At 47.2% G+C, this 27,209-nt stretch overlaps 2 protein-coding genes across 5 annotated transcripts in view; one reads left to right on the forward strand and one right to left on the reverse strand.

Annotated features, from left to right (window-relative positions):
- ITPR2 (inositol 1,4,5-trisphosphate receptor type 2) overlaps nucleotides 1-11,683 on the forward strand; it is a 241,136-nt gene extending 229,453 nt beyond the window's left edge. For all 3 annotated transcript variants that reach the window (XM_083859206.1, XM_083859207.1, XM_083859208.1), the window contains 2 exons: nucleotides 9,540-9,701; nucleotides 10,929-11,683. In XM_083859206.1, coding sequence (XP_083715332.1) covers nucleotides 9,540-9,701; nucleotides 10,929-11,015 — 249 coding nt within the window. In that variant the 3' untranslated portion in view covers nucleotides 11,016-11,683. The remainder of the gene's footprint in view (nucleotides 1-9,539; nucleotides 9,702-10,928) is intronic.
- The window catches only part of RASSF8 (Ras association domain family member 8), a 253,822-nt gene that overhangs the window by 70,242 nt on the left and 156,371 nt on the right, over nucleotides 1-27,209 (reverse strand). The gene's annotated exons all lie outside the window — the stretch shown is intronic.

Below are 27,209 nucleotides of genomic sequence, written 5' to 3' on the forward strand. Positions count from 1 at the left end.
GCCTTGAAAACAACCCACAGTAGACACAAACCTGGACAAGTAGAGGGCCCTGTTTTGCTGGTTCCTACCTATTTCCTGAAGGGAATAAAAGTGCTTTGTGCTTCCATCCAAGTGGGTAGGTGGTACCTTGTGTGCTGCAGCCAGACCTGCAATGGGGCCAATCCTTGGCCATTGGATCTGCATGGGCAAGGAGTTGTTCTTGTGCAGAAGGGTTGTTCAAGGAGTGCAGAGGAAGCCACAGGCAAGCCTTTGAGCAGAGCAGGGGGTCAGAGAGCAGGCTGATGGTGTTCAGGCCCATTGGGCTGGAAGGTGGCCATTGGTTGGTGTTTTGTCAAGAGATGCTTCATAGAGAAACTTAGATCTTAATCTCCTCTCCTCTGAGTGGTACTCAAGTATGTGCACTTGTGATCTTCCAGGTCTTTTCCAACCTTAATGATTCCATGATTTTGTGCATGTGTAAGGTGCATGGATGATTGTACCATTGCTCAAAAATCTGTTCTGTGTGGTGATAGTCAATAATTCTTACTAATTTTCAAAGTTGTTCTTTCAGTTGTCCTTTCATACTGCCCCATGTGCAAAATACATCAGAGTGAAAATGGGCTTGGAGCAGGAACATTCAGATCAGGACTCAAAATGCCTCTGCTCTGGCAGTATCCTAAACCAGAACAATTGCACTGCAATCAGCAGAGCTCTGCCTCTGTAAAGCTGAGAACAAGGTCAAGTCCTGAGCCTCTGAAAAACGAGTCTCCAGCTGAGTCTTTGTATTTCCCAAAGATTCTGTTACACCAAATTGAAGCTAAAGCCAGGAAATGGACAGTACTTGCAAAATACAAGGTGACAGGACCAGAGAATTAAAGCCAAATGTGAAAAAAAACCCCAAAACATAAATTTCAACAAATATGCTCCTGAATCCTGTGCTTCAAAAGCTAGGAAGCAGAAGTCATGACTTGGAGTTTACCATGGAGTTAGACCCTGATCCATTGGATCAAATCAGCAGGCCCATTGACAAAAACAGGTCAAAATTTGTGGTGTCCTCACCAGCTGGATAGTACCTATGTGTCTAAGGAGGAGACATCATCTCTGGCCTGGAACTGCAGGGATTGTTTACATTGTAGTGAGATTCATACCTCTGGCTTTTGTCTGGAGTTCAGCATCTGGAGTGTGCTGCTGGCGTGTTTTGTGAAGGAAAATCAATACTAAAAGAGGAATGGGAGAAGTGGGGGCTTCAGCTTGCTGGTGCAAGCAGTGTATGGGAGTGGGAAAGGCAAGGGGAGGCATTGGAATTCTGGTCACTCTAAACAAAGCCAACGGGAAGCAGCGATGCCGCTGCCGGGCTCAGCAGGGTCCTGGCCCACAAACCAACAGTGAGCTCACTGAAATGCTGTGGGGAGCAGCAGGGGAAGCAGAGGGAGGAACAGGTTAGAGTTGGCAGAGCTGGGGCTGCATGGGCAGCTCAGCCACTCTGCTATGCTGGGGCTGCCCCGGGTGGCACTGGGGGAGCTGAGCCTGTGGGACTCTTCAGCAGCACCCTGGGCGCGCCCCAGCTGGGAGGGCACAGACAGAGACCTGCCACATTCCCCTGCACACAGGCTGCCCTGGCATTGTGCTGAGCTTCCCACACCGAGACAGCTGGAACTGAACCAGAGCCTCCCAGGCTGCCATTACAAGGTCCTTTCTTTAAGGACATGTGCACTTAATGTCAGAATATTGAAACCATACCCACGTGAACAAAGTTAGTAAGCCAGTGATTCATTGCTGTTTCAAACCTCTATCTAGCCACAGTAAATTTCTGCTCAGTAGTGACAGTCTGTGTCCACATGCAGGCTATAATTTACAGTTCTGTGTTTTGTATCAACAACATCTGGTTAACAAAAGAAGAAGAAGAAAAAAAAAAAGCCAAGAATATTTATTTTCTAACCCCTGTACCAGATGTTTCGTTATGCACAAGATCCAGGGATTATATCAGAAATAATTTAATTATTTTAAATGAATAATCTGAAGTGTTTTTCCTAAAGTATGTCTCGTAACCACTAACAACATGAAAACATAGGAATGTGGAAAAATAAACTCATGTTCTACACAAATCTATAATTGTATCTATTTTAAGGGTGCAAATATTACGGACCAAATCCTAGCTTTTGATACTAGTGTTGGGTTTCTGGAAGATTTGCACAGGACAATATCAATTACCAGAGTTATGAGAGAGATAAGGTGGCAGAGAGCAACTGATGCAGCAGAAGGAAGCAAGAGTTCAGAAATGTGCCATGGGGAAGGGATGACACCAGAAGCAAACATGTCTTCAAGGAGAGCAGCACTGGGCTGGGACACAGGCTGAGGCTCTCCACACACACAGGAGCTGTGCCCTGGCTCTCTCATGAGTCCTCTGTGGTCCCTGCACACTTGGGTTCCACGTGGACAGTGGCTGGAATGTGCCATCTCAGAAGCAAAACTGCTTAGTTTGGTTTCTACTTGCCACCTTCCAGGGCAGAGTTGCTGAAGTGGGATCCCTCCCTGTGTGCCTCTCCGGCTGCTGCAGCCTGGGTCAGGGTGGCCTTTTCCTCTCTAGGGACAGGCTGTGACTCACAGACCTGCTGCTGGCACGTGGCTTGCCCACAACAGCAGTGTGAGAGCACATTCAAAGTTATGGAAAAAATTACTTTCATGATCGTTTTCATCTTTTGGAGGTAAATGCAAAATCACTTAGGTGTGTTTGATAAGCAGAAATATTGTGGTGCTTGTCCTTTACAGAGCTTCAATTTTGAGTGTCAAACCTGGCCCATAAAGCATCAGAGAAAATTCTTGGCAATTTGGGGTTTATTATCATTCCTCACCATAATTTTTGCAGGGGTATCGTAAGTGGGAATGCTGATACAGAAACACTGAGACATTTATAACTGCCTGGCCTGGATATCAGTCTTGAAGAACTAACAGTTAGTCAGAATTACGGTGATAGATTCTGCTGCAGCCTTCAAAAATATTCAGCCAAGTTAAAATGAAAGTAAATGCATTAGTGCTAAAGCAGACAGTGGCTCTGTGTTGTGGTTTCAACCTTCTTTCAGGGGGTAACAGGTTCTTCTATTTTTCTGTGAGCTGTGGAAGCTGTAGCATGTATCAATCCAGTGTAGACCCAGCCAAAACTATTAGTTTTCTTGTTGCATAAAGATTTATCTGTAATTGCCAAGGTTTATTTTTATTTTCTTTGAATTACTGTTCCAGATGCATATAGATGCATAACAATTCCTAGTTTCCCTCCCTATATTCTTGTACAGCACAGATTGCTTATCAAATACAGTCTTAACATTAAAGTGTCAAACAAGATTTGCAGAAAGCTATTTGGGTTTGTAGTTTAGGATGAACGTTTATCAAATTGTGGATTAGCTGAATCATGCACTGAACCAAATTATTATTGTCTGTGATTAAATCACAAAGTGGTTATTGCCCTGTGTCATCTAAAGCACACGATAGCATAAATCTTGAAAATCCCTTTTTAAGGTGGCTGTAGGAGCTACATAACTCCAGACTTTTAGGACCAGACTCTGTCCCTTGACCAAAAAAAAAAAAAAAAGCTTTCAAAAGGTCATTTGGACTGAACCCTCTCTGCTTATATGGGCAGCACATTTGGGAAGGGAATGGATGGGTTTATTTGCATTTCAGACATACAGAATAGTTCTCGGTAAATAGATCTCTTTGTACCCAGCACTGAAGTATTTATTCAAAGTGCTGGCCCAGAAAAGGGGAGTAGTGAACTGTTCCTTCTCGTGCCTGAAAGGGCAGGGGCTGCCTGCTGGAGAGCAGTGATGCCCAGTTTGTTTGCCCTCATGCTGAGGGCACAGAGGACGGGCAGTGCCACTCCTCAGCCCTGGAGGCCACGGGGTGACCAGCAGAGTCTCTCCTCAGCATCAGTGCAGCAGAATTTTACCACCCCAAAGGAGCACTTGAGGGGCTACAGTCTCTCTGAAGAGGCTCAGTCTTCCTGAAGCTGCAGGAGCTTTTTTGGGAGGCTGCTGCTGTGATTGCTGAGGTGTGTTCCAGCCCAGCACAGCACATGAAGGTGCCGGTAGCAAACCTTCCTGGTGATTGATGTCCACGCTTCTCTTGTGCACCCTTCTGCAACCATCTAGCTGAGGAGCAAGACAGCTTCCAGCACCCCTATTTTCTCAGCCCTGCTGCTAGGGCACTGCTCTCCTGATGACAGCCTTGCTGAGTCACTGAGGAGAGAAGGATCCTTGCAGAACTCTGGGTGGGGGGGACATAGAGGCTGCTCCCCTGTCCTGGTGCATGCAGCAGGGCAGGTCACAGCCCAGGAGGAGTCATGAGCAGTAATCACCACTTTTCTTGGTGAACAGATAGGAGGGAAGTCCTGAAAGGGCTTGTTTTCATGTTGCAACAAGGGGTCATGGGGTGGAAAGGGCTGAGAGTCACTGCATTAGAGCGTGCTGGAGAAATGAGTCTGGCACAGCTGACGGTGGCGTGGCACTCACAGCCCATGGCAGTAGCACCAGCTGAAAGTATACATTAGGCTGCCTTTGCTCCTCTACTTCATCCCCCTTGTCCTACTCTTTGACCTATTTTCTCTCACTGTTATCTAGTAATCTATTTTTTAAAGGCTCAGCCGAGTCTTTCCTGCTGATTGCAGCTGATCCATCTCGCTGCTAGCCTGTGAAACCAGCACCTCCTAAAGAAACATCCCTCTGCCAATTACTCCGAAGGCATGGATTCAGCTCAGCATGAGAGCTTGATTGAAACCAGTTGGCTGTGCCAACGGGACAGGGATGGCTCAAGAGAGGCTTTGTACAAAGTATAGAAACTTTCAACAGATTTCTTCAGTCTTTCCTCCATCCATGCTCAACCAGAGCCAACAAAGTCAGAAAAATGGCAATATTTTAGCAAAGGGAGGACTTATCCCACAGCTCTGGCATCCCCCTGGAAAGCCCACAGGAGGGAAGGAGAGAGTTGCACAGAAAACTGCAGGAGGCAGACACAGACTTTTGCTCTGAGCTGGCCTCTCCGAGACAGAGGGTTTGAGGTTTTCCAGCGAGCACAAGGAGCAGATCCTGTAAGCCCTGTGATTTCCCAGGCATGTGCCCTCACCGTGGGCACCTCGAGTACGTGCACCCAGAGCACTTGCACAGAGGTCTGGCCCTGGGGGAGCCGTGCCTGCAGCTGCAGCCCCGCTAGCTGAGGGGGAGGATGGAGGGAGCTGGATTGCCACACCAAATGTCTGCTCTACTCTGCTCTGCTCGTGTGCAGTCTCTGGCCCGCAGCCTTTTGGCTCACCCCACCTGCCTTTTTTCCCTTTTTTTGCTTTCCCCCAGCTGAACTGGCGGAGAGGAGGCTGCAGCTCCTTTCTGTCCCTGCAGCTTTCCTGTCTGGCTGATGCTGTGCCCTGGACACAGATGTCTGCTTAAATATGGATCCTGCGAGGCACAAGTTATGCTTGCGGGAAGAGTGTGGAGCAGGAAGATGCTGTGATCCGTAGGTGGGCTGTGAATTGCTGCCGTCCTGTGCAAGAAAGAAATAACAATAACAACTAACAACATACTGCCTGAAACTGTGGTTGTTTAGAAAGAAGATTCCGGTACATTTTCACAATTAATTATTTGTCCAGGCAGCTACTTCATTTAAAAGTGTCCCGTCCACACAGCTCCCCCTCTGTGAGCTCATTAATGCTCAGGCTGTGTCACCTCAGGCTAACCTGGTGGCTGTTGATTGAGTCCCGTGACAGCTGTTCGCAGAGGTTTGCCCTGCTCCCTGCCAGCAGCCTGCCTTCCTCCTCCAAATTGCCTCTTGGTTCCAGGCAGGGTTCAGATTTCTGAGTGAACGCTGTCCTGGGCAAAATGGTTGGATTTCTAAGAGTAATAGGTAAGGCGTGACAGATAACATCCTGCACACCCCTAGGAGTGCTCCTGTGTGTTACAGCTTGAAGATGTTGGTCAAGGTGAACCCTGGACTGAGCCTATGAACATTTAAGTCCCAGAACAAATGTTTGGGGTTGTACAAACATGTTAATGACCTCCAGTTAATTGGCAAGCAATTACCTTGAAGTAAAAATAGCTTTCCCATTGCTGAGCAGTCACAAGAGTGCGTGTTCCCCTATGAACACTGAATTTTTGGCCAAGGAGCCTTGCCCAGCTTGCCTTCTGGATTCTGGCAGGTTTGTGATCAAAAGTTTGTTGTCCCCAGCACCAACTGCTGTTTGTTTGTGGTAGAGACTCAGCAAACAGAGCTGTCTGCCAAAGCTAATTTTCATGCTGCCCTTTAATAAAGTTCTGCAGTTCATAATGCAATGAAAAAGTAAGATCATATTGACTGGCAAAAGCGTGCGGTTCAGCAAGGGAAAGTACCTGCTGTGTGCACTATAAAGGAACTATCAGTGAAAGCTAGGTAAGTATTTTTAACCTAAAGACAGCCTGGCAGGCTATAATGTGTCTCCTACTGAATTTTGAATCTTTCTGATCCTTTGCATGACAAAAGTACGCAGCTGGACTGACTTCATTAGATGTGTATTGCAGCTGAGAACCAAGAGGCCTGCACCTAACACAGCTCTTGGGACTCCAAGTGGGACCTGTGGGCAGGTGTTTGACCTGTTGCCTCTCTGCCACCTACAAAAGTCAACAGCATCTTTTCATGAGGTCTCCAGTCCATGCAAACCTTCAGCTTATCTTAGAACTTGGAGCAAGTCTTTGTTTGATCCACCACAATACTTCGTAGAAAAAAAGGCCCAGAATTTCCCAATCTGTAACTAAATCACACCTGGGTTTCATTCCTGGAAGAGATTACCACAGCATTTCTAGGTAGGCAAAATCTGGGCACACGTGAATGAGCAGAGTCTGTCACTGAAGTCCCGTGACTCTGGGGCTCGTGGTGGCCAAGATGAGCTGGCATGTGATGCAGGGTGGTTCCAGCTGTGGCGCTACATCTGCTCTGTGTGCTCCACAGTGTCATGTGGCAGCGGGTGAGGTGCCTGCTGCCTGTTCTATCCCTCTCTCCAGGCAGTGTAATGTCATACTGAGGAGGAGAGAAGCAGGTGACACTGGGAGCCTCAGGAGAGCCAGGGTGTCTGGCATCTGCACAGATTCCTCTGGATGCTGCAGTGTGGTGCAGGGTCAGTCCACAAAAATCTTTCCAAAGCAGCCGGAGGTCTCTGCCTTGTGTCCTGGAGGAGTGAGGGAGTGGCAGATGGAAAAAACAAAACTAGCAAAATGCGTTTCACAATCCTGGCAGCAGTACTCGGCAAACAGAGGAACCACAATGATGGAGTCTCAGATTGCTCTCCCTGTGCAGCCTGGCTTTAGGAACTTTGGCGTTGTTGTGAGGCTTGAAAGGGCTCCTGTTCCCTCCGCTGGTTCCTATGGCCTTGCATTTGGTATCTTCAGGTGCTTCTAGCAGGAGGAGCTGTAATGAGTGCAGATACCAGAGCTTTCCAGGAAACATTCAGGTACAAGTGCAGCTCTGTTCACTGTAGCTGCCTTGAATTAAAGTTCTGTGCCTGTAGTGGCAGACAAATTTGCTGGCAAACATTTGGAAAAAAAAAATTAAAAAAAAAAAAAAAAAAAGCAAGCATCAATCCAGAAAGGCACTGTGCACAAACTAAGCTTAGTGTAAATGAGTACACCTGTGCTCGACACTAGGCACGTGATGAATGCTCTGCTACATCCTAGCCAAAATAAATTTAAAATAAATATCGGCGTGTACTGGTGGAAGATGAATGCTGGTCTTGTAAGCAGGACCACATGTGGCAGAAACAGGAGCCTCCCGCTCCGCGTGTCAGCTGGGGATATCCACAGGGAGGGTCACGTGCGCTCCACTCGAGCTCACTAGCAGAGCTGGTGAAAACAGGTTTTGATTTGAATGAGTTATGACCCATTGAAAATGGCATCATGCGTAACCACAGTAAATTGTCATAATGAGATCACGAGGCTCGGGAAGTGAGCGGCGAGCAAAGAGGCCTCGTTCTGCCGGCGCCCACGGCTGCCAGCCCGGGGCTGCAAAATGCAACCCGGGGACACGCTCCTGCTCCCTGGGCATCTCTGTTGATTTAGTGACAGGAACAGGGGTTGCACAGTCAGACAAAAACTCACTGGAAGTTCTGAGTTAAAAAGAAGAGAAAAAGCTAAAATTCATACAGCTTTGCATTTAGTCTTATCCAGAGCAACACAGGGGACTGGGCTAACACAAAGAGTGTACAACACGAATACTGTTAGTGCTGCCATGCTCACCCTGGCTTAGCTTGGTTGTTTCTAAATCATGCTGCTGTAAGGAGGGGAGAGTTTGGTGAGCAGGGCAGAGCACTACAGAGGTAAAAGGAAATCCTCCTGGAAGCCCGATAAAGTGTACCCCAGGCTCACAGCTCTGCTGGACCAGCCTTTCTGGACCCTGCTCAGGCATGGCTGCCCTGGGCTGCCCAGCTGTAAATGCTGCAGAATCATCACTGCCATCTCTATTTTCATAGGAAAAATAAGAGGCAAAGTCTAAGATTATGAACAGTTTGATAGACTTAAAACTTTACCAAATACTTGGACAACATAAGTAGCAGAGCTCCTGCCTTCCAGGTGTCCAGGGTGTGTCATCCTCCTGCTCCCCACAAGGCACAGAGCAGAGGTGTGGGGATGTAACGCACTGCCCGCTGCAGGATCTGCAACTTCCCTTTGTCTCAGGGCAAAGCAGGTTGCTCTCCATGTGGCTGCCACTCCTCCTAGTCTTGCACCCTTTCATTTCCTCCATCTGTTAAGCTCTGCACACACATATCTGTGCTCCTGAGCCATGGAGACAGTTCGGGCTCATGTGGCTGGGCAGCACCTTCCTGACTCATATTGTCTGTTTACAGCAGTTTTGTCATGGCTGAATTCATAGCCTGAGTCCATGGACACAGAAACACCAGCTCAGAGCTGTTCTATGCAGTGCAGGTTAGCCCTTGGCTGTGGGGTTGTGCTTGCATTTATCCAAGACACACAGCCTGAACAGCACACTGAAGCCTAAGCTGTTCCCAGGACCCCACATCTCCTGTGGCGGGCAGCTGGATCCAGGTCCTTCTGCTCTTCCAGGAGAAGTGCTTGAGGCTGGTCTGGAAAGCTCTTGTCTTGTTTTCCTGGTGTTGGCTTGCTGACATTGCTGCAAGGACAGCCGAAATAGATGGAGACCAGCCAAGCTGGAAAGACAGAGGGGAAATGTGTCCCTGCATACACTTAAGAGCACAGCACGGGGAGCACTGAGGCTTTCCAGGTGTACCAGAGTAGCCTTCCCAGTGGGGGCATTTCTGCCTGCCAGAGGCACAGGTGAATGTGCCAACACTGCCCACACTGCAGTACAGGTGCAGATGTGGGGAACCCAGATTTTCCAGCTGGTACCTTCTCTGTAGCTAAGGAGAACCAAGAATAAAACTGCTCATTTGAAATACTTTCTGAATTGTCTGCTTAAGCTCACTTGCTGTGTGTCATCCACTGAGCAGAAGTCCTTCTGAGCTTTTATTCTCTAGTCTCAGCTTAGTAGCCCTGCATAAACCCCTGCTAACACACCTTATTTTTCTAATACCCGTGTAGGAGAAGAATTTGGACTGGTTCCCTCGGATGAGAGCCATGTCTCTGGTTAGCAATGAAGGCGACAGTGAGCAAAATGAAATCAGGAACCTGCAGGAGAGACTGGAATCAACCATGAGCCTTGTAAAACAGCTTTCCAGTCAGCTGGCTGAGCTCAAGGAACAGGTAAGTGCCCTGTGTGAGCAAAAGTGAGCACATGTGGCAGAAGGCACTGCCTTCCATCAAGTTGCAGTCAGGACAGCGTTACAAAAGAGACTTTTGTCTAAGGAAGGTTTTATCTTTCCCTCCAGCAAGCTTTCTGGGTAGATACACTGATAAGGGTTTGGAGTGAAATTGTACTCTGTTAGCAACAGCAGAGATCAGGTAAGGAGAAAACTCTGAGGAGGAATTAGTCATTAAATGTTCCTGGTGAGTGTACAAGGACAGAGGGGAAACTGCAGAAGGGATGAGGGGCTGCATGATCCAGCAGTGAAAGCAGTATGTCAGGAATAGTGCATACTGATGGGAGCCTGGAGGAAAAAAAGCATTCTGTGTCCAGCCCGTGGGTTTTTCCCCCACCAAGAACATCAACAGTGCGCCTGTGACAACAATTTTCAGAGCCTGTTGCTTTGCTTGTGTCACCCTTGTGCTGGTGCCCCTCCCATAGCTCCCTCTGCTCTCCTGTATGGAGCACGAGCTGCTGGCCTCCCTTAAAGCCTCCCTTAAAGCCCTTCTCCTGCCCACATTGCCTGCCTTGTGTGTTTGCTCTCCCTTCAGGATCAAAAGGCCAGCTCCTTTTATGCTACAGGTGCTGGTCACCTCTGCTTTGCTCATTACAGTTTCAGAAAAGCATCTGTGTGTTTTCTTTATGGGAAGCACTTCAGTGGCATCAACAGAGTTATCTAATTATTCCCCTTCAAATCCCTCCTTAAAACTTTTCCCTGTGAAAAAGCCAACAAAAGTTTAGCCTGGATGTGCTGAGACCATTGCTCATTGTGTTTACCCACAACATCCTGGTGGGATTTTTCTCATCCCCCTCTGGCTGAATCTGTTCTTTCCTGGCTTAAATTTAAACTCTGTGTGGCTGGGGCCATCCTTTAGTTCTGTAATTCTGCAGCACCAAGTGCAAATGCTGACCCTCTGCAGGGCTACACAACACAATAGCAGCACAAATAATACTCTGTAAGACCTGCCGGGGGATAAGAATAATGTATAAATGAGAATAAAATGTCCATACTTTGCAGGAAACAGATCTCCTACTTCAAAGGCATCCCTTACTTGTAATTTTCTATGCTGAAGAAAAGAATTCCACTCCCTGTTGTTTTGCTTATATGTATCTTGCTCTGTGACTGCTAAATAATAGTAAAAAAGGAAAAAAAATCTCAACTCGTCTCTCTCTGTCTTCCACCTTAGATGACAGAACAAAGGAAGAATAAGCAGAGGCTGGGCTTTCTTGGATCAAACACACCCCATGTGAATCATCACATGCCACCACCCTGATACCACGGGGAGAAGCCGTGACTAGCCTTTCATCAGTATTCCTGCTTTATTATAGAATAAAAAACTGAGATTGAGAGGAGTGAACAGTACCTATTGTTACAAAGTTAAAAACAACCAAGTGCCAAGATGTTAAGTGGTTTAGCTCTGGGAACAATTTGTAGCTGTTTTTCATGGCTGAGAGGGACCACAACCTAGAATGTGAGCGATATAAGGCAGCTCGTTTGTATTCCCTGCCTGGCCCGGCTCGGCTGCGCTCGGCTTTGTGGCTCCACAGCTCCAGGGCTGCCTGGGACAGAGCCTGGCACACAGGCTGGCACACAGGCTGAGACAGAGCCTGGGACAGCGCTTGGCCACATCCTGGGAGCCCCTTCCTCCCCAGAGCGCCTGGAGAACGGAGCTGAGCAGAAGAAGGAGAGGTGTTTATTGAGGCAAACACGACAGCCTGGCTCAGAATCAATAGGTCGTCTCTGGCTCACTTGCCAAACAGCAACATTAGTCATATTTGCTTGGCATTTACTATTTTTTAATTACCATAAATATGTCAGTCTGTAAGCCGTGATGTTGCTTCAAGTAACTTCCACTAGGACGGAAAGGGGAGAAACCTCAAAAGACTGGGGGAAGAAGAAAAAAAAAAAAGGAAAAAATAGAAAAAGAGTTGCGAAGAGAAACATTAACGCTTTTGAATTTTAGCTGTCACCATGCAATTTCTTATTTATAACATGGAGCACAATGGATCTACAGCTGTGGGAATGTTATGCACATAACACTGACAACATAACTGGAAGTGATTTCTTTCTCCTGGCTTCAGATGTTCTCGATTAATGTGGCCATGAAGGTTTCACATACTGGGGAGTTAAACTGTGTATTAAATTCGAGTTCCAATGGAGGATTCAGGGGGAAAAAATTATACCTGTAGTTTGAAGCATGTATGGGATTTTAATTTTTAAAAAAAGCTTAGAAATGTCTTTCTGTACAGAACTGTAATGGTGTCATTACCTTCCATAAACTCATCTTCAGCAAGAGTTGACTTGAGTAAATAAACACCGTGTTCTGCCAGCTTTCCTCTGAGCTAAAGATCATGGGTTGATGGTTTTGCCTGCCCTTCCTGCTTCCAGGGGTTTGCTGGGAAGCCTGGTGGGGAACACGGGGGCAGTATCAGAGAAGCTCCTTCCATCTCTCAGCCCTACAAAAGACAGCAGCTGAGACACCAGTGCAGGTTTCTGCTCTATCCTGTATTTTTTGAGAGGGCTTGAAAGAGAAGTTACAAGGTTTCTACAGAGCCTTAGGGGACTCGTGTGTCTTTTAGGAAAAAAACTGAGGGGCACACATGGGAGTTGTGTTCTCACTTCACTTTCATTTTCAGTGGGTTTTGGTTACCAGATTGTCTCACATTTGAAAATGCACCTCTTGTTACATGGAGTCACTTTTTAAACCAAAATATTCTTGCAATGATTTGCCCCTGGAAAATTTTCATTTTGTTATAAAAACCATTTAGATCGAAGGAAAAAATATTATTGGTGTAAATATTTTCCAGTTTCTTCCTGGAGAAATGCATCTGTCCTTGTTAAGGCACAATTCAAACCAGCAGGCCTAGAGTAAAGAGAAGGAAGGGGTATTTCACTCTTTGTCCCAAATTCGAACCAGTTCTTTAAGCTATTTTTTTCTTTTTTTTTTTTTTTTTTTTTTTTTTTTTTTTTTTTTTTTTGTGGCAGTGATGTGACTGAGATAAAAGCAATATATTTTAGCAATATATTTATATCTTCTACCACTAAAACATCTCCTGTTGGCTTTAATTGTGTCCTTAAAAAAAAAAAGTGTAGAAATCAGAAGTTTGTGTATTTTACTGGAAGAAAGTCTTTCTGTTGGCCTTAGTCCAGAGAGCAACCTGATTGTGAGATGTGATGGCCAGAGGAGTTGCCCACAAACATAAATACAGCAGTAAGTTGGTCGAGGCTCAGACCCTGTAGCTGTATTAATTCATATTAATTCATACAGTTAATCTACTGTATGATCTATTCACAGCTTCTGTTGCAACAGCAATTTCCTCTTCCTCACATGTGTGGTTCTCAAACACAAAGCACAGTTCACTTATAAGATAAGTTAGACTCTCATTATTTATAGGGGGGTGAGAGGTTGGCTAATACTGGAATTGGTTGGCACTTTTCTTGTTTACACTCAGAAAAAGCAGCTGCACCTCTGCACATCAGGGGAGGGTTCTGCTGCTGGAGCTGGAAGAACTTGAGGCTGGATGGGTTTGTGCCCCGAGCTCAGGGCTGCAGTTGGGTGCTGCTGGTGCTCCCTCTGTCTCACACCCCAGATCACATCCCCTCAGGCTTGGGAGCCCAGCTCCTGCTCTTCAGAAGGGAGAGTTACAGCATCAAAATCAGAGAACAGATGCTGGTTTGCCTTGGCCACAATGCCTTTCTGCTGTTCATAGCTTCCCAGAGATCTCCGTGATCAGTAACAGTAGGTGATGCTACTTGCACAGACTGTAAATACATGTCACTGAGAATTTCGACATCTTTGCTGTTTCTGTCAAAACTTAGGCCCTGCCCTGCTGTCATCCATGTGAGCAATCTGTACACTCACACATGGTAAGGCTTGCAAGGAGGCTTCTTGTATGGGTAATGGTTGCAGGGCCAGGCCCCAAGACTTAAAGATTGTGAAATATCCCCATGAATGAGTTTATAACAAAATTCATTGTTTTATACATATATTTATGTGTATATCTTTATTTAATGCAGCTGGGGTAACTTCCTTCTAGGCAAGTATCATTTACCTTATCTATTTATGTGAAATGATTGCAAAGAAGTTAGACATCTAAGAGCTTTTAATGCCTTAGAGAGATACATAATTATAAGCTCCTTGACAGTTAAAATCTACTTAAGTAAATGTGTCCATTGCTGCTGAATGTAACTTTTAATAAAGTGTGTCATTTTATATACGTCTGTCTCATTCTTGGTGCTAAAGTTGGGGGGAAATGTGTGTTCTGGTTTGGGAAGAGCAGGCTGGGGGTTGTGGGTGGGGGGACCAGGCTGTGGATGTGCACTCATTCCTTCAGCCCTGGATGAACGGAGGCTGAATGCAGCAAGGAAAGCAAGAATTTGTTTTATTTCAGGCACAGATTGTTCCGTCCAGGATGATGGATCCAGGAATGCTTTTCCTGGAGATTGGGTGGCAGCTGGGTGTAGGATTTGTTTGAGTGCTCTTGGTTTAGGCCAGGGGAGCCCTGGGTGAAGGTGGTCAGAGCCGGGACTGTGATGGGGCAAGTGTTACAGGTGGGGATGAGCAGGCTCAAGCCAAACAGCCTCAGGGTTTCTGCTGCTGCCTGATCTTTTCCTTTAGGATTCCAGGATACTATGATGCAGGCTTTTCTCTGAGATTTTTTTACACTTTTTTTTTTTTTTTTTTTAATGTTTTTAGTGTAACTCTTTGTTGTCAGGTAGCACATTGAGAGAGAGGCCAAGGGCTTTCCCCATTCCTGTGGATGAAAGAATTGAGAAAGACAAATTGTGTCTCTCAACTGAGACAACTTGGGAAAATCTGAGGTTTGGAGAAAAAAAGGAGAGCCCTTCCTACAAGCCTGTGGCTGGTAAACTACACCATACAAAGGCTTTTTTTTCTTTTTTACCAGCTGAGGTTTTTTTTACAGATAGTCAATATTAATGAGGAAAAGAATAAGGATCCTTCTTAGCGAGAAAAAACCTGCTAATTAATTAGTAAGAAAAATCCTATTAAATAGAGCATGCTGTTTCTCTTGTGCACTTGTTCCACCAATTTACTGAGGTTTTGAGTAGAATCAAGTCCTTTTTTCTATTCTCTGGTATGATTTTAAGGCTAAAAAGAAAGGAGCTTGTTTACTACTAGATTTGTTAGATGGTTTTACAAGAAGGATATCTTAAGAGAAAACGGGGTTCCATACAGCAAGCTTTCAACCTAAGATTAGTCATACTTAAAAAGCCCCAAACCAGCATTAAGCTTCTAAGCCCAAAGGGGAGCAGCTTCGAATGCAGGGCTGAGAACCTAATGCCAAGGCTTTTCTTTTCCAAAATATTTGCCCCCAAGGCACATTTTAATTCAAGAGGTGTTTCAGGGAGCAAACCTCTCCCTCCACACTGGCTCACGCCATTCTGGCCTGCAAGTGAATTCTGCTCCTCCCTTTCCACCACCGCTGCTGCTGCTGCTGCTGCTGTGACAAAAGCATCTGCAGGCGAGGATGTTTTCTTTGGAAAGAACAGGCTTCTTTTCTGGGGAAGGCTGCCAAATTTATTTTTGAGGGGAGAAAGCTGAGATTTAAGGCTGCTAACCTCTCTGCTGGCCCGGGATGCCTGCAGGAGCACAACTCCTGCTTGCAGGTGCCTGTGCTGAACACCCTGAATTTGCACAAAATCGTTCAAAACTCCTCAAAAGGAACTCGAGCTGTGGGGTTTTAAATGTGCAGTGGTGTATTGCTATCATAAGCTCACACTTGCCCGCTCTATTTATATGCTGCACTTTTTCAGGCTGGATCAGGAAGCTGCAAGGCAGAAGACAAGCAGCCTTTCTAACTTTGCTATTTCAACATGTTCCTCTTGCTGCAAACACCCAGGAATTAACTTTCTTTTTGTACTGGAAGTTTCTTTCTCCATGTCTCCACCTTTGTCTGCTGCCACTCAGGTAAGGTGAGACCTGAGCATGTCCTGGACCACGGGGTTTACTGATAACCCAAAGCAATAAGCTAAAATGTGTAGGAGCATGGTGTTCTTATGACTTAATAATTCTGTTCAAATGTTGTAGGTCATCAACATCCAATATCTGACTCAATGTAAGCAGAAGGTTTTCCTAGCAGCCCTTCTTGTGGTAAATTATTGCACAGTCTTAATCCCCTGATGGAGCAGCTGTGTGGCCTTTGCAAAGGCAACACACACCCCTGTGTAAGGCTGTGGGGTCAGCCCAGCCACTGCTTTGTGTGGGCCCTGTCACCATTCAGATTTCACCCAGATGCCAAGAGCAGTGTGGGGATCCAGTTACAGCCCAAAGGCTCCAATTCCCTTTATAAGTTACCCCCTTCTGGCCCCCAAAATCTGCAACATTTATAGGCTTTGTTCCCAATAACACTGAGCTGTCACAAAAACTGGATTTTGGGCACATCCTCAGTGTTCCCTGTAATGGCCTTCAACCAGGATATGTCAATCTGCATTTCACAATCTTCTCCTAGGAGCACTAAGATATAAGGATATTTTTCCTTGCTTCTTCTTCCCTGCCTCACCAGCATTACAGGATGAAACACCAGAGACCTGTGTTAACTCAGTCCCTGCTGTAGAGACCCACGGTTGTGTTCAGCAGAGCACAGGACAGTTTTGAAATATGGTTTAAAAAAATCCATTTTCAGTGAGTTGGTGTTGGATAATAGAAGTTGGCTCAGAGTTTGTAATTTTTTTTTTTTTTCAAGTCAACGTTTGCTGGCTTTGAGGTTGGTTCCGGCCCATTTGCAGCCCACCAGGGAGCTGCAACAGCAGCTTTGTCTGGCATGAACGCTTCCACCCCAATTTGATAAAGCCAGCAGAATTCCTGGTGCTTCCAAAAACTCCTCCCAGCCTTTCTTCTTTCTGTTCTAGGGGCTGAGGGTGTTCATGGGTGTGCACACACAGCCTGCTCTGAGGGTATTTGGGAACACGGGGACGGGAATGAGGATGGGTTGGCTGTGGCCCTAAACAAGCAAAGCTGGTGTGAGCACTGCCCTCCCATAAGAAATGCAAATCCTGCTGCCTGTGGCAGGACTTTGCCACCAAAGGAGTCAGGAGAGGAGATTTTGGTCCCTGGAGCTGTTATGGCTCTTCCTATGCGGGTGTAAACATCTGTCCAGGTTCCTGGTTGTCAGCTGGCATGTGGGAAGATGCTAGCAGAGTATTGTGCACCTAGCCCCAGAGTGTGAGAACTGTAAACATGATGTGTTACAGTGCAGGGAAAGAAAGGGAAGGAAGAAAGTTCAAGGAAAGGTCTCAAGAGTACAAGAAAATGTTGTCAAGGATGGTGATTTTACTGGTGGGATTTATTAAAAGTTTGCTCTTGAGTTACTGTGAAGAATTAGTGTTACCAGAAGCTGGCTCTCTGTGTCTTTGTCAATCTTGAGTGTCTTTTCAGAAGAGAGGATTCACTAGTCCACTGAAATCTCAGAAATTCTCAGAAATCTCAGAATCCTTGGTCTATGAAATCTGGGGATTTTTTTGCAAGTTTGTCCACAGCACCTCACTTGGCATGAGTACTCTCTTACATGGCTAGCACAAATCGAAATAAATAAAGAAATATAAACCGAGCTGGAAATTTACTGAGTACAAGCTGTCTTGCAAAATTGCCTGTGTTTCCTGGCTCTGGATGGGACGGAAATACCACAAAACTCTCTTCTCTCATAGTAACGTGATACTTCTGCTTCCGGGCTCAGCGCAAAGCGGGAGGTGGAAACATGTTCAAGAGAGGAAAAAGAAAAGCAAAAGCAAATTATAATCAAGCTCATTTTTAATGTGGCAAAATCAAACTCTTAATTAGAATGCTCAAAGTGGCCACTGTGATCATCTACTCAAACATCTCGTGTAGTGCAGGGCGAAGAGTTTTATCCATCTGCTACTCTGTGGCACAGAGCAGGAAAAGGGAGCTAACCTGGCCTGGAGGTCTCCATGGGAAGAAGACATGGGGTGTATCTGCCAGCTGGTTCTCCTCTGACTCCTCCTCAGCCCAAGTGCTGCATCCTGGCCACGCAAACCTGGTTCCCCATGCGCCATGCTGGTTCCCATTTCCTCAGGAGAGGGAAATCCAGTCTAATGCAACCTCGGGATGCAAAGCTTGTTCTGCAGCACAGGCATTGTAATAATAGCCCACATGTCTGAGCACATGGCCTTGGGTGGTGGCTGGGGCATGTGGTCACCGAGCCTGTGGAGGCAGAGCCATGCCCACCCTGCTGCTCCAGGTCATCACCTCCAAGGCAAGGAGCACATATGTGAAGTTGTCTCATGGGTGAATGTGGTTCTTCTGCACACACACCAAATCTAGGCAGGTATGGTGCTGCCAGATGACCTCTTTTTTCCTGCAGATGCCTTTTATTTTGCCTTGTTTAAGTGGTGAGGACTCCCTTCCTCTTGACCTTTCCTCAGCCAGAGGTTCACAGACACAGTTTCTCCAGGCAAGTGACAGGTTATTTTATGGGGTCCCTGTAATTTTCCCTATCTGGCCAAATATTTAGAGGCAAAAGTTATCTCAGCTAAGGTGGCAGGGAAGGAAACAAAGCTGTGTCACTGCTGGGACAGTGTGATGTGGCTGTGATACTGCTGTGGCAGATAATGCACATGGTGTGAGCAGCCACACACCTAAGAAGATGGCTGGGAATTTAGGGCACTGCACAGCTCCTCTCCTCTGATCCAACCTCCAGCACAGCACCTTCCTCAGGGTGAAACAGGGACATTGATCCAACCTGCCTTTGTCACTGCTCCCCCCACAAAAGAGAGGAGTGAAGGTCTGTGTCCTCAGCACTGCCCATGTCCCGGGTGTCCCCTCCTGCCTTTGCCCGAAAATGTCCTATTAACAGCATCTTCTGAGAACTGTTGGAGACCACACATGTCCTTTCAGCCGGGCCAGCAAATAACCTTCAGCTAAGTCTGCCCAGGGCTGTTTTGGATCTGGTGATCTGCATTTAGAAATAGTCTCGGTATTTTTAAATGTTGCCTGAAGCCATCTGCTCCCCTCTTCATTTTATGTTTTAATTGTCATTTATAACATATTATATGAGCTATTCAAAATCCAGACAGGCACTGGAGGGAAGCAAGTGAGTCCCGAGCTACAACACACAGAAATCTCTGAAAGTCTTCCCTTCAGTTTCAAAGGGTTTGGGGCTGGCATCCCCACCAAGGGAGCCCAAGTGGCTGCAGCTCTGTGGGATCCTGGCTCTGGGACACACCCCATGCATTCCACAATTGCTGCCAGGGCCAGAGACTCGCTCTTGGCTGGAGCCAGGCAAGCCCCTGACGTCTGCAGGGCTCCTGGTGGCCGCTCTTGCAGCCGGGGCACAAGGAGGTCAACTGATTTTCTCAGGTCACCAGTGCGTGAGCAAATCATTCAGCCCAGATTTTCCTGGCTCCTAAACCTTTGCTCAGACCACAAGGCTGCTTAGTGACTTAGCAGGGCTCTGAGGAAGTCAGCTATAAATTGCAAACACGCTATGGCCAAATGACTGGCTGCGGTGTTTTCCACGTGCCATTTGTGAGTCTAGAGGGGCAGGCTGGTAGCTGGGAGTTACTGCCAGGGTGAGGAATGTGAGTTGTTTGAAGAAGCAATGGCTTCAGACAAAAAAAAATTGTTTGCCTTGCCTCCTAGCTTATGGCAAAATCTTTCCACTTCTGTGTTTTCTGCCTGACTCCATGCAGGGCCCAGTGCTGTGACCCTGCAGGGAGCTGCTACTTGGAACTCGGGCTGGTCTGTAGGGCCTGAGCTCAAACCAGCCCAGGTGACAAAGCCACGGCCTGAGTCTTGCAGCCTCAGCAGGGCAGCATGGCCAAAGGGCACCCTGATGCCCCTCAGGGCTGAGTGACACCTCCCAGCAGCACAGATGTCCCAGGGCAGGCATGGAATAACAAACTCAGCCCTGAGGGACAGCTTGAACTTCAGCTAAGATCCTCAGCCTTTGGGAATGATGGCTAAATGAACTACCCTGTGCTGGGAAAGGTGCTGCTGTTCTTTGGTGACATCTCAGCTTACTCTGGTGGCACCATGGTGCTGGTGAACATCTGAAATCCAGAAACATTTCCTTTTAGGAGATGCCTCTTGATTTCCTCTTGCTGGTGGTGCTAGACTCAGATAGCAGCCAAAGACTAGTAAGTGCAGATGGGTGAGAGGGCTGCAAATGCCCCAGGCCAGGCTGTTCTGGCTTCTGAGCATCCTCACAGTATGGGGAGTTATTACCACATTACTCTATTTTAATAATAATCTATTACACTTCAAACATATGAAATAAAGCAGGGCACTGAACTTCAATCTGCCTGAATAAGGATTTTATGTTTGTTTGGTTTTTTGTTTTTTTTAGGAAATCCCTGGACATCAATGGGCAAATTGAGGGAGTCAGATGCTACAAAGAGAAGAAAGGGGGCCCAGCTCCAGGCCCCTTCTCAGCCCTGCAAGGAGCAGTCCAGGACAGCTGGCACTAATTGGCACTTTCCTTGGCAGCAGATGAAGTGTGGAGGAGACAATGGGGCCCGGGCTGGTTCCTCATGCCTGGAGGTGATCCCCAACACTGAGACCAAAGCTCACTGAGGGCACAGCGAGGAGAAGCTGCAGTGCCTGCTCTGCTCAGGGAAGAAAAACTTAAGTTTGGAGTGTCAATCCACATGCACAGGAGGCGTGCCCACAACCAGGGCACAGTGTGGCAAGCCCATGGGCACAGGTGAAGAGACAGCAGGGCCCACTGCTGACCACTGAGCACCAGAGGTGTGGCAAAGCCCGTGGTCACCTTCACTGGCATTGAGCACCTGGTCAAGCCTGTGAAACACTCAGCATCAGGCTTCCTGCAGGATCCCATGCTGGGAGCTCACAGCAGGAGGGGAAAGGGCTTATGAAAAGCTCTGTGCAGTGGTGGTGCTGCTTCATGCAGAGCTGGGAAGAAACGTAAAGCTGTGACACCTGGAACATGAACAGGCAGCTAGAAAGGACAGGCAAGAGCAGGAAACTTCCTAACAGGACATCACTTGGCAAGGAGAGATAAAAGAAACATAACTTTTTTTTTTTTTTTTTTTAAGAAATGAAATTATCATGTAACTTCTGGAGTGCATTATAACAGGGATTTTTGTGTGTATGAGCAGTAATTCCATCAGCACCATGGGGTTTTTGGGGGTTTTTTTGGTGGTTTTTTTGTTTGGTTTTTTTTTGTTTTTGTTTTGGTTTTGGTTTTGGTTTTGGTTTTTTTGTTTTTTTTCATTATCTTAGACATCTGTTGGCAGCTCAGAGGCACCATTTCCTTTTGAACTTTGTGAACAATTCAAATGGGGAGGGGGAGAAAAACCATCCTCACTTTCCAAAAAGTTTTCCATGGTCAAAAGGGCCCTGAGCATAAGCTGCACTGAGGCTCTGGGCCAGTTGCAGCAGCATCCCAGCAGTGTGACATCTGAACCCCTGTGTTTAGGATTACCACCCAGGTTCTCCAAAACTAAAGATACTTTTTAAATTATTTCACGAAATTCAAGCCAAGTGAACGCAATGATGATCTCCTTGTTTGTCCCCTGGCGTGGGAACACACAGTTTAGGCTTTGGTGCCTTCCCTCATCCTTCAGCACAAACAGGAGAAGCAGCTGAAGGACTTGGAAGCTGCAAGGATGAAGTGGAGCTCTCAGGCAGTAACCAGAGCTGAGCTGAGGGAAAACAGCTGCGAGCTGGACACCAGCAGTGTCCAGTGCTGTCCTCAGGGAGCGGTGGGAGGGGTGGTCCTTCACCTCAGGAGGTCCTGGGCCCTGCCGGAGCCGGGATTTGTCCCCTCCAGCACCGCCCGGTGTGGCCGTGCAGTTCTGCTGCAGCTGGAGAAAACAGCCTCGAGGGGAAGAGGAGGTGGGGAAGGAAGGAGAGGAGCTCGGCAGCCCAGCAGGACAATGAGCTCACAGAATGCAAATGCACGCCTGAGCTGGAGCTGCCACAGCCGCGGCCGCCTGGCAGCGCCCAGACACAGACATATGCAGTCATAGAATCATCGAATAATTCGGGGTGGGAGGCAGCTTGAAAGGTCATCCAGCCCAACCTCCCTGCAGTGAGCAGGGACATCTTCAACTAGATCAGGTTGCTCAGGGCCCCGTCCAACCTGACCTTGAATGTTTCTGAGGCTGGGGCATCCACCGCCTCTTTGGGCACCCTATTCCTATGTAAAACACCCTCCCTGTGGAATACTTCTTCTTTATAACTAATCTAAATTGACTTTCTTTTAGTTTAAAACCATTACCCCTTGTCCTATTGCTACAAGTCCCGCTAAAAGTCTGCCCCTATCTTTCTTATTAAGCTCCCTTTAAATGCTGAACAAGCAGGAATGAGGTCACCCCAAAGCCTTCTCCTCTCCAGGCTGAACAATCCCAATTCCCTGAGCCTTTCCTCCCAGCAGAGCTGCTCCATCCCTCTGATGCCCTTGGTGTCCCTGCTCTGGCCTGGCTCCAGCAGCTCCCTGTCCTTCCTGTGCTGGGCCCAGGGCTGGATGCAGCCCTGCAGGGGGGTCTCAGCAGAGCGGGACAGAGGGGCAGAATCCCCCCTCCCCTGCTGCCCTGGGGCTCTGGGTGCAGCCCAGCACAGGGGGTGTTTTGGGGGCCAGTGCACACTGCTGGCCCATCCAGAAGCTGATGTCCAGCTTGCATTGATCTTCTCAGGGCTAGCTCCTGCTTTCACACATCTTTGCACCTCCCTTTGCAGGCTGGAGAAAGGATTTTTTTGGCAATCCATGACTGATGTGTGCCTGCAGGGTACAGCCCAGGACCAGCCTAGCAGCAGGATCTGGCCTGGGCTACACCCAGCTTTACATTGAACTCTTGTTTTCACCCCTCTGTACCGATCTTGCATCTCTGGGGATTTTCCTGTAATAATCCTGTCTGTGCCATTTACTTAGACAATAGTAATTGAGCTTCAAACTTAATAACAGTATGGGAACAAGCTGTCACTCGATTAAAGACACTTCTTGATTATTTATTGAAATAAATAATCTTACCTGATTTTGCAACTTGACATGAAGGGACTAGACATTAGGATATCTTTTATGGCTGTGTTTATATCCTTTCTGTCAGGTGCAGGACTTCAATATTAGCACCAAGCCCTGGCTTCAAAAATGCTCCCAGAGATTCTCCTTTCTCTAAACTTCCATTAGTGGTTGGTTTAGAGAAAGAAGAGATCAGAGCAGGATTCTCTCTGATCCCTCAAGTCCTTCCTAACTCCCACCCAGTTGATCCTGCTGCCAGGCTGCCCTCCTCCACTGAGACCAGGGACACTGGGCACACAGGGTTTGCTGTGGCTGCAGTCATGCCCTGGGCAAGAAATGTCTCAAAGGATTGACAGGATGAGGCAGGGGGTTCGACCATTGCTTTTACATGGATATTTGGGCCTTCCAAACAGGCATTGTGTCCACAAGCACATCCTGGGAAACTAAAGATGCTCTGAGGCTTAGCCTGTAGTTAAGGGAAGTCATTTGCTTCTCCAAAAAGTACTGAGCAGCATCATTTATTCCAGAGCTGCTTGCCTGGAATTCCTCTGTGGGACCCTATAACCTCTAAGAAGCAATTCATTCCCTCCAGCCTTTACAGTTACCCTCTGTAATGATCAATGTCTTGGGCATTTGGTTTGAGAACAAACGTTTTTAGAGAGCAGTTCGTCCCTGATGTGACTGATATCTGCCTCTGTGACTTCACAATCTGAAATCCATCCTTTGCCAGCTGTTCCAAGCCCAAAAAAATGCCTCTGGACACACAGACAGTTGAGCTCCAGGTTCAAAACACTAACCTGGTTCTCACCTGCCAGGAGGCTGAGCTGCCTGAGACCACCTCAAACTTCAGAAAAACTTGAGTTTCTGCCAAAATTCATAATCAATGCCCATTTATATTTTGCTGGAGAGGTTTCCTACCAGAAATCCTGGGTTTATGAACAGAGACATAAATTTTAAAGCTAATGCTTGTTTTATAATCCCAACCAGGTGATTTTTTTTTGTGCCCACTTATGGGTGAATCACACACCTTTGCTGATGCACTCACACCACTTTCCTCACAGATGTATCAGCAGTAGGTGTGTCAGAGACAGAAAATCTTCTCTTGCTGATACTTGAGCCTGAAGCACAGTACATTTCAGTTCTCCTGCTTATGTTTCAGTGAATTCTACTTTCAAAATGGAAACGTGGGAGTCCTGGTTCCTGCCTGCCACGTTACAATGTACAGAAAAGTTACAAGAGTGGGATGCACACCTGGGAGTGCCTCAGTGACCCTCACCCCGCTCCTGTCCACCAGGGCAAGGGCTGTGTGAGCAAAGCTGTGTCCATACAGGGTTCTGTCATCTCCTCTTCCTACAAACTCAAACATGACCTCAGACCCCAGATTCCCTCCTGCTGTCCTCTTTTGGGTCTGGGTGAGTGTTCAAAAAACATCCTCTCTTGTTCTTCCAAGGGGCCAAACGTTTTAAAGTTTTATGCAGGCAAATTTTCCTGTCACACTCATGAACTGAGGCAAACAGACAAGCCTTATGAAGAAGGACCAGGATGGTTTCTGTCCCATTAAGGGAATTTATGAGAAACTCAGTACGGTTTTAGGAAAAAAAAAAAGTATTTGCTGAGATGATGGACGTCTGTTGAATATTAATCTTTTCTGGGTATATCGCACGCTTTCTTAAAGAAAGCCTAAATTATTCAGGAGTATTTGCATGCCGAGATACGGCAAATTTACAGGCAGTACAAATCAGATTTTTGCATCTTAATATGAAAGGAAAACAAATCCCAAATTTGGCTTCTAAATACTTCATTGGCCATCTCCTGCTAAGTAAAATAATTAAGCTGCTCATTAAGACACAACATACATCATGCTGGAACAATGGCCACTTTAATAACCTTTATACACAGCATTGGCAGAAAAACTGTGAGATGCCACAAATACATCTTTTAGGGGTTTTTTTCATCCATTTGCTCTTTTACAGGATGGCAGTGGCAGGAACGTCACTGGTGACAAACAGCAGGCACGCAGCAGCCTCTGCCCAGGGGAGGTGACAATCCCTGAGGGTTGGGGAGGTTAGTGGTCACCAGGGATGCCCTGGGGGGTGTCCCCCACTTTGTCCCCTTCTGTCCAGGGCAGTGATGTCATCCCCTGGGCTGTGCTGGCCACTGTCCCCCCTGCCACTGTGGCGCTCGCAGGGAAGCGCCAGCCTTATTTATGTAACAGCTGCTGTTTTTAGGTGCTGTCACTCACACATTCGCTGGAAAACATGGTACTTGAAGAGCTGCTACACTAGTACAGCATATGCCGGAGGCAAAACTATATATATATTAAAAAAAAAAAAAAAAAAAAATCCTTGTAAAAAAAGAATTAGAGCAGGATTATCACAGTGTGTCAGCCTCCCATCCGCAGCCCAGCCGGTGCAGCACCTCACCAGGGTCATATTTTGGGACTGCTGTGCTGCCTGGGTTTAAAGCCTTTGTGGATGGAATTGATTTTGTTTTATTCCTCTGGTCAGGATCACAGGAGATGCTCTTAGGTGATCCAAATGCCTGCTTTGGTTGGCAGCTGGTGCCAGTGGTCTGGTGTGGAAGAAGTAGCTGGGACGCAGCAGTCAGTCCAAAGCAGCCCCTGTCAGGCTTGGGCTGAGGGCACCCTGCCTTCCTCTGCTGCCCTCCACCTGCCTCAGGGTCACAGGTTTCTCCCCATGTCCAGTGCAGGGAAAAAATACTCTCAGGTGTACATGCACAAGTTTTAAATGCATGTGATGCATTCTGACTGAAATCCAGCAGTGCCGGTTCCGAATGGAGAGATCCATAATGATTTCCATCAAAAGTCCTGTTCATGCAGTTGTAAACTGTGATGCAAAAACAGAGCTGCTGCTGGAAAATGTCCCCTCAGACCACGACAGTGCATGACCTCCATGGATCTGAAGTTTTTCAGCGATGATGGCTTATCATCAGAGCTTATCCTTCAGATTCCCATTGCTTGTTCCCAAAAGCAAATCTCTGCTATAATTTAAGGTTGTTTTAAAGCAGCTACATCAATTTTCCTCTGTCCCTCAGTTTGTAGAGGTGAATGTGTGTAGGCATCCTGTGTTTTCTGGATGACTGGAAACCTCCCTGCTAGCTCCAGGGGACTCTGGATTTGGCTCACCCAGTAAACTGTCCTCCATGTCCTAACCAGCATCTCATGTTCCACACCATTTCTTTTCCATCACACCCACATTTAATACACACTCATGAGCAGCTGAGTGTGAAAGAAGGGAGAAGCCTGAAAGAAATTAAGGAAATCAATTTAATAGAGTGGAATAGAATAGAACAGAATATTACACTTGGAAGGGACCGACCATGGTCATCCAGTCCAACAGCCTGAGCACTTCAGGGCTGACCAAAGGTTAAGGCAGGTTGTAAAGGGCATTGTCCAAATGCCTCTCAAACACACCCGGGGCATTGACCACCCCTTTAGGAAGTCTGTTCTATTGTTTCCCCACCCTCTTGGTAAAGAAATGCTTCCAATATCCAGTCTAAACCTCTCCTGCACAGCTTTGAGCCATTCCCATCCATCCTATCCCTGGATATCAAGGAGAAGAAATAATCAAGCCCTCGTGCAGGGGAGAAGATGACAGATGGATGCTTGGTGGTCTCTGTGTACCTGTGTGATGGCCACATCTTCTCTCAGTTTTGCCAGCTGCAGGTCTCTCTGTACACAGAAGTGGGAGGAGAAGGGAAAGGGTGTGATGAACCGTGCAAAACATCAAGGGTCTGCCATGTGTCCTGCTTCCTGCCTGGACCAGAGGAGCCAGCAGGGAATCCACCTAATGAGACACTTCAGCTATTGCAAGGAGCAACCAAGAAGGCTCAGCACCTCTCCTGCATGCTTCAGGCCCTCCTCAGTGTGTCTGGCCGGGCTGGTGTAAATCAGAACCTCTCCCCCGAAACCTGCGCAGTGACCTGCAGCGGCTGTGAATTGGACGCGGCTCGCAGCTCACCCAGCTGTGTTTGATTTACATCTGGAGCCACTTGGAAGTTCACGTCAGAGGAAGGAAGGGGCAGAAGCGGCGCAAGAGGGACGGCTTGAAAAATGCCCTCTGCTGGAAGGAGCCAAGCCTCACGGAAGGCAATCGGCTGGGAGAGGAGTCAGGCACTGATTTTCTCCCTCTTCCCCTTGCCCTGACGATGCCAGGCTTCCTGCAACTACTGATTATGATGATTACAGTGTTTCTGGTGTGTGTGTGTGTTTGTGCACACGTGTGCAGCGGTTTCTTGCTAAACCCCACTCGGTTGGACGCTGCCAGATGGTACAAAAGCTTTACCGGAATTTCATTTTCAAATAAACCACAGACTTGGATGAGCTAATGTTGTTCCACATAGAAAGCCACGAAATTCAACAAAGTGATGTTGTTTCAAGACGAGGACATGTCAAGTGAGGGAACCATCCGGTCGGCTCTGAAAGAGCTACACACTCCTCCCCATGATTTTGGAGTCTGTTTATGTACAGATGCCAGACATGGGCACTGCAG

Source organism: Zosterops lateralis (assembly GCF_965231275.1).
Source record: "Zosterops lateralis genome assembly, chromosome: 4".
In the NCBI taxonomy this organism is placed as follows: domain Eukaryota; kingdom Metazoa; phylum Chordata; class Aves; order Passeriformes; family Zosteropidae; genus Zosterops; species Zosterops lateralis.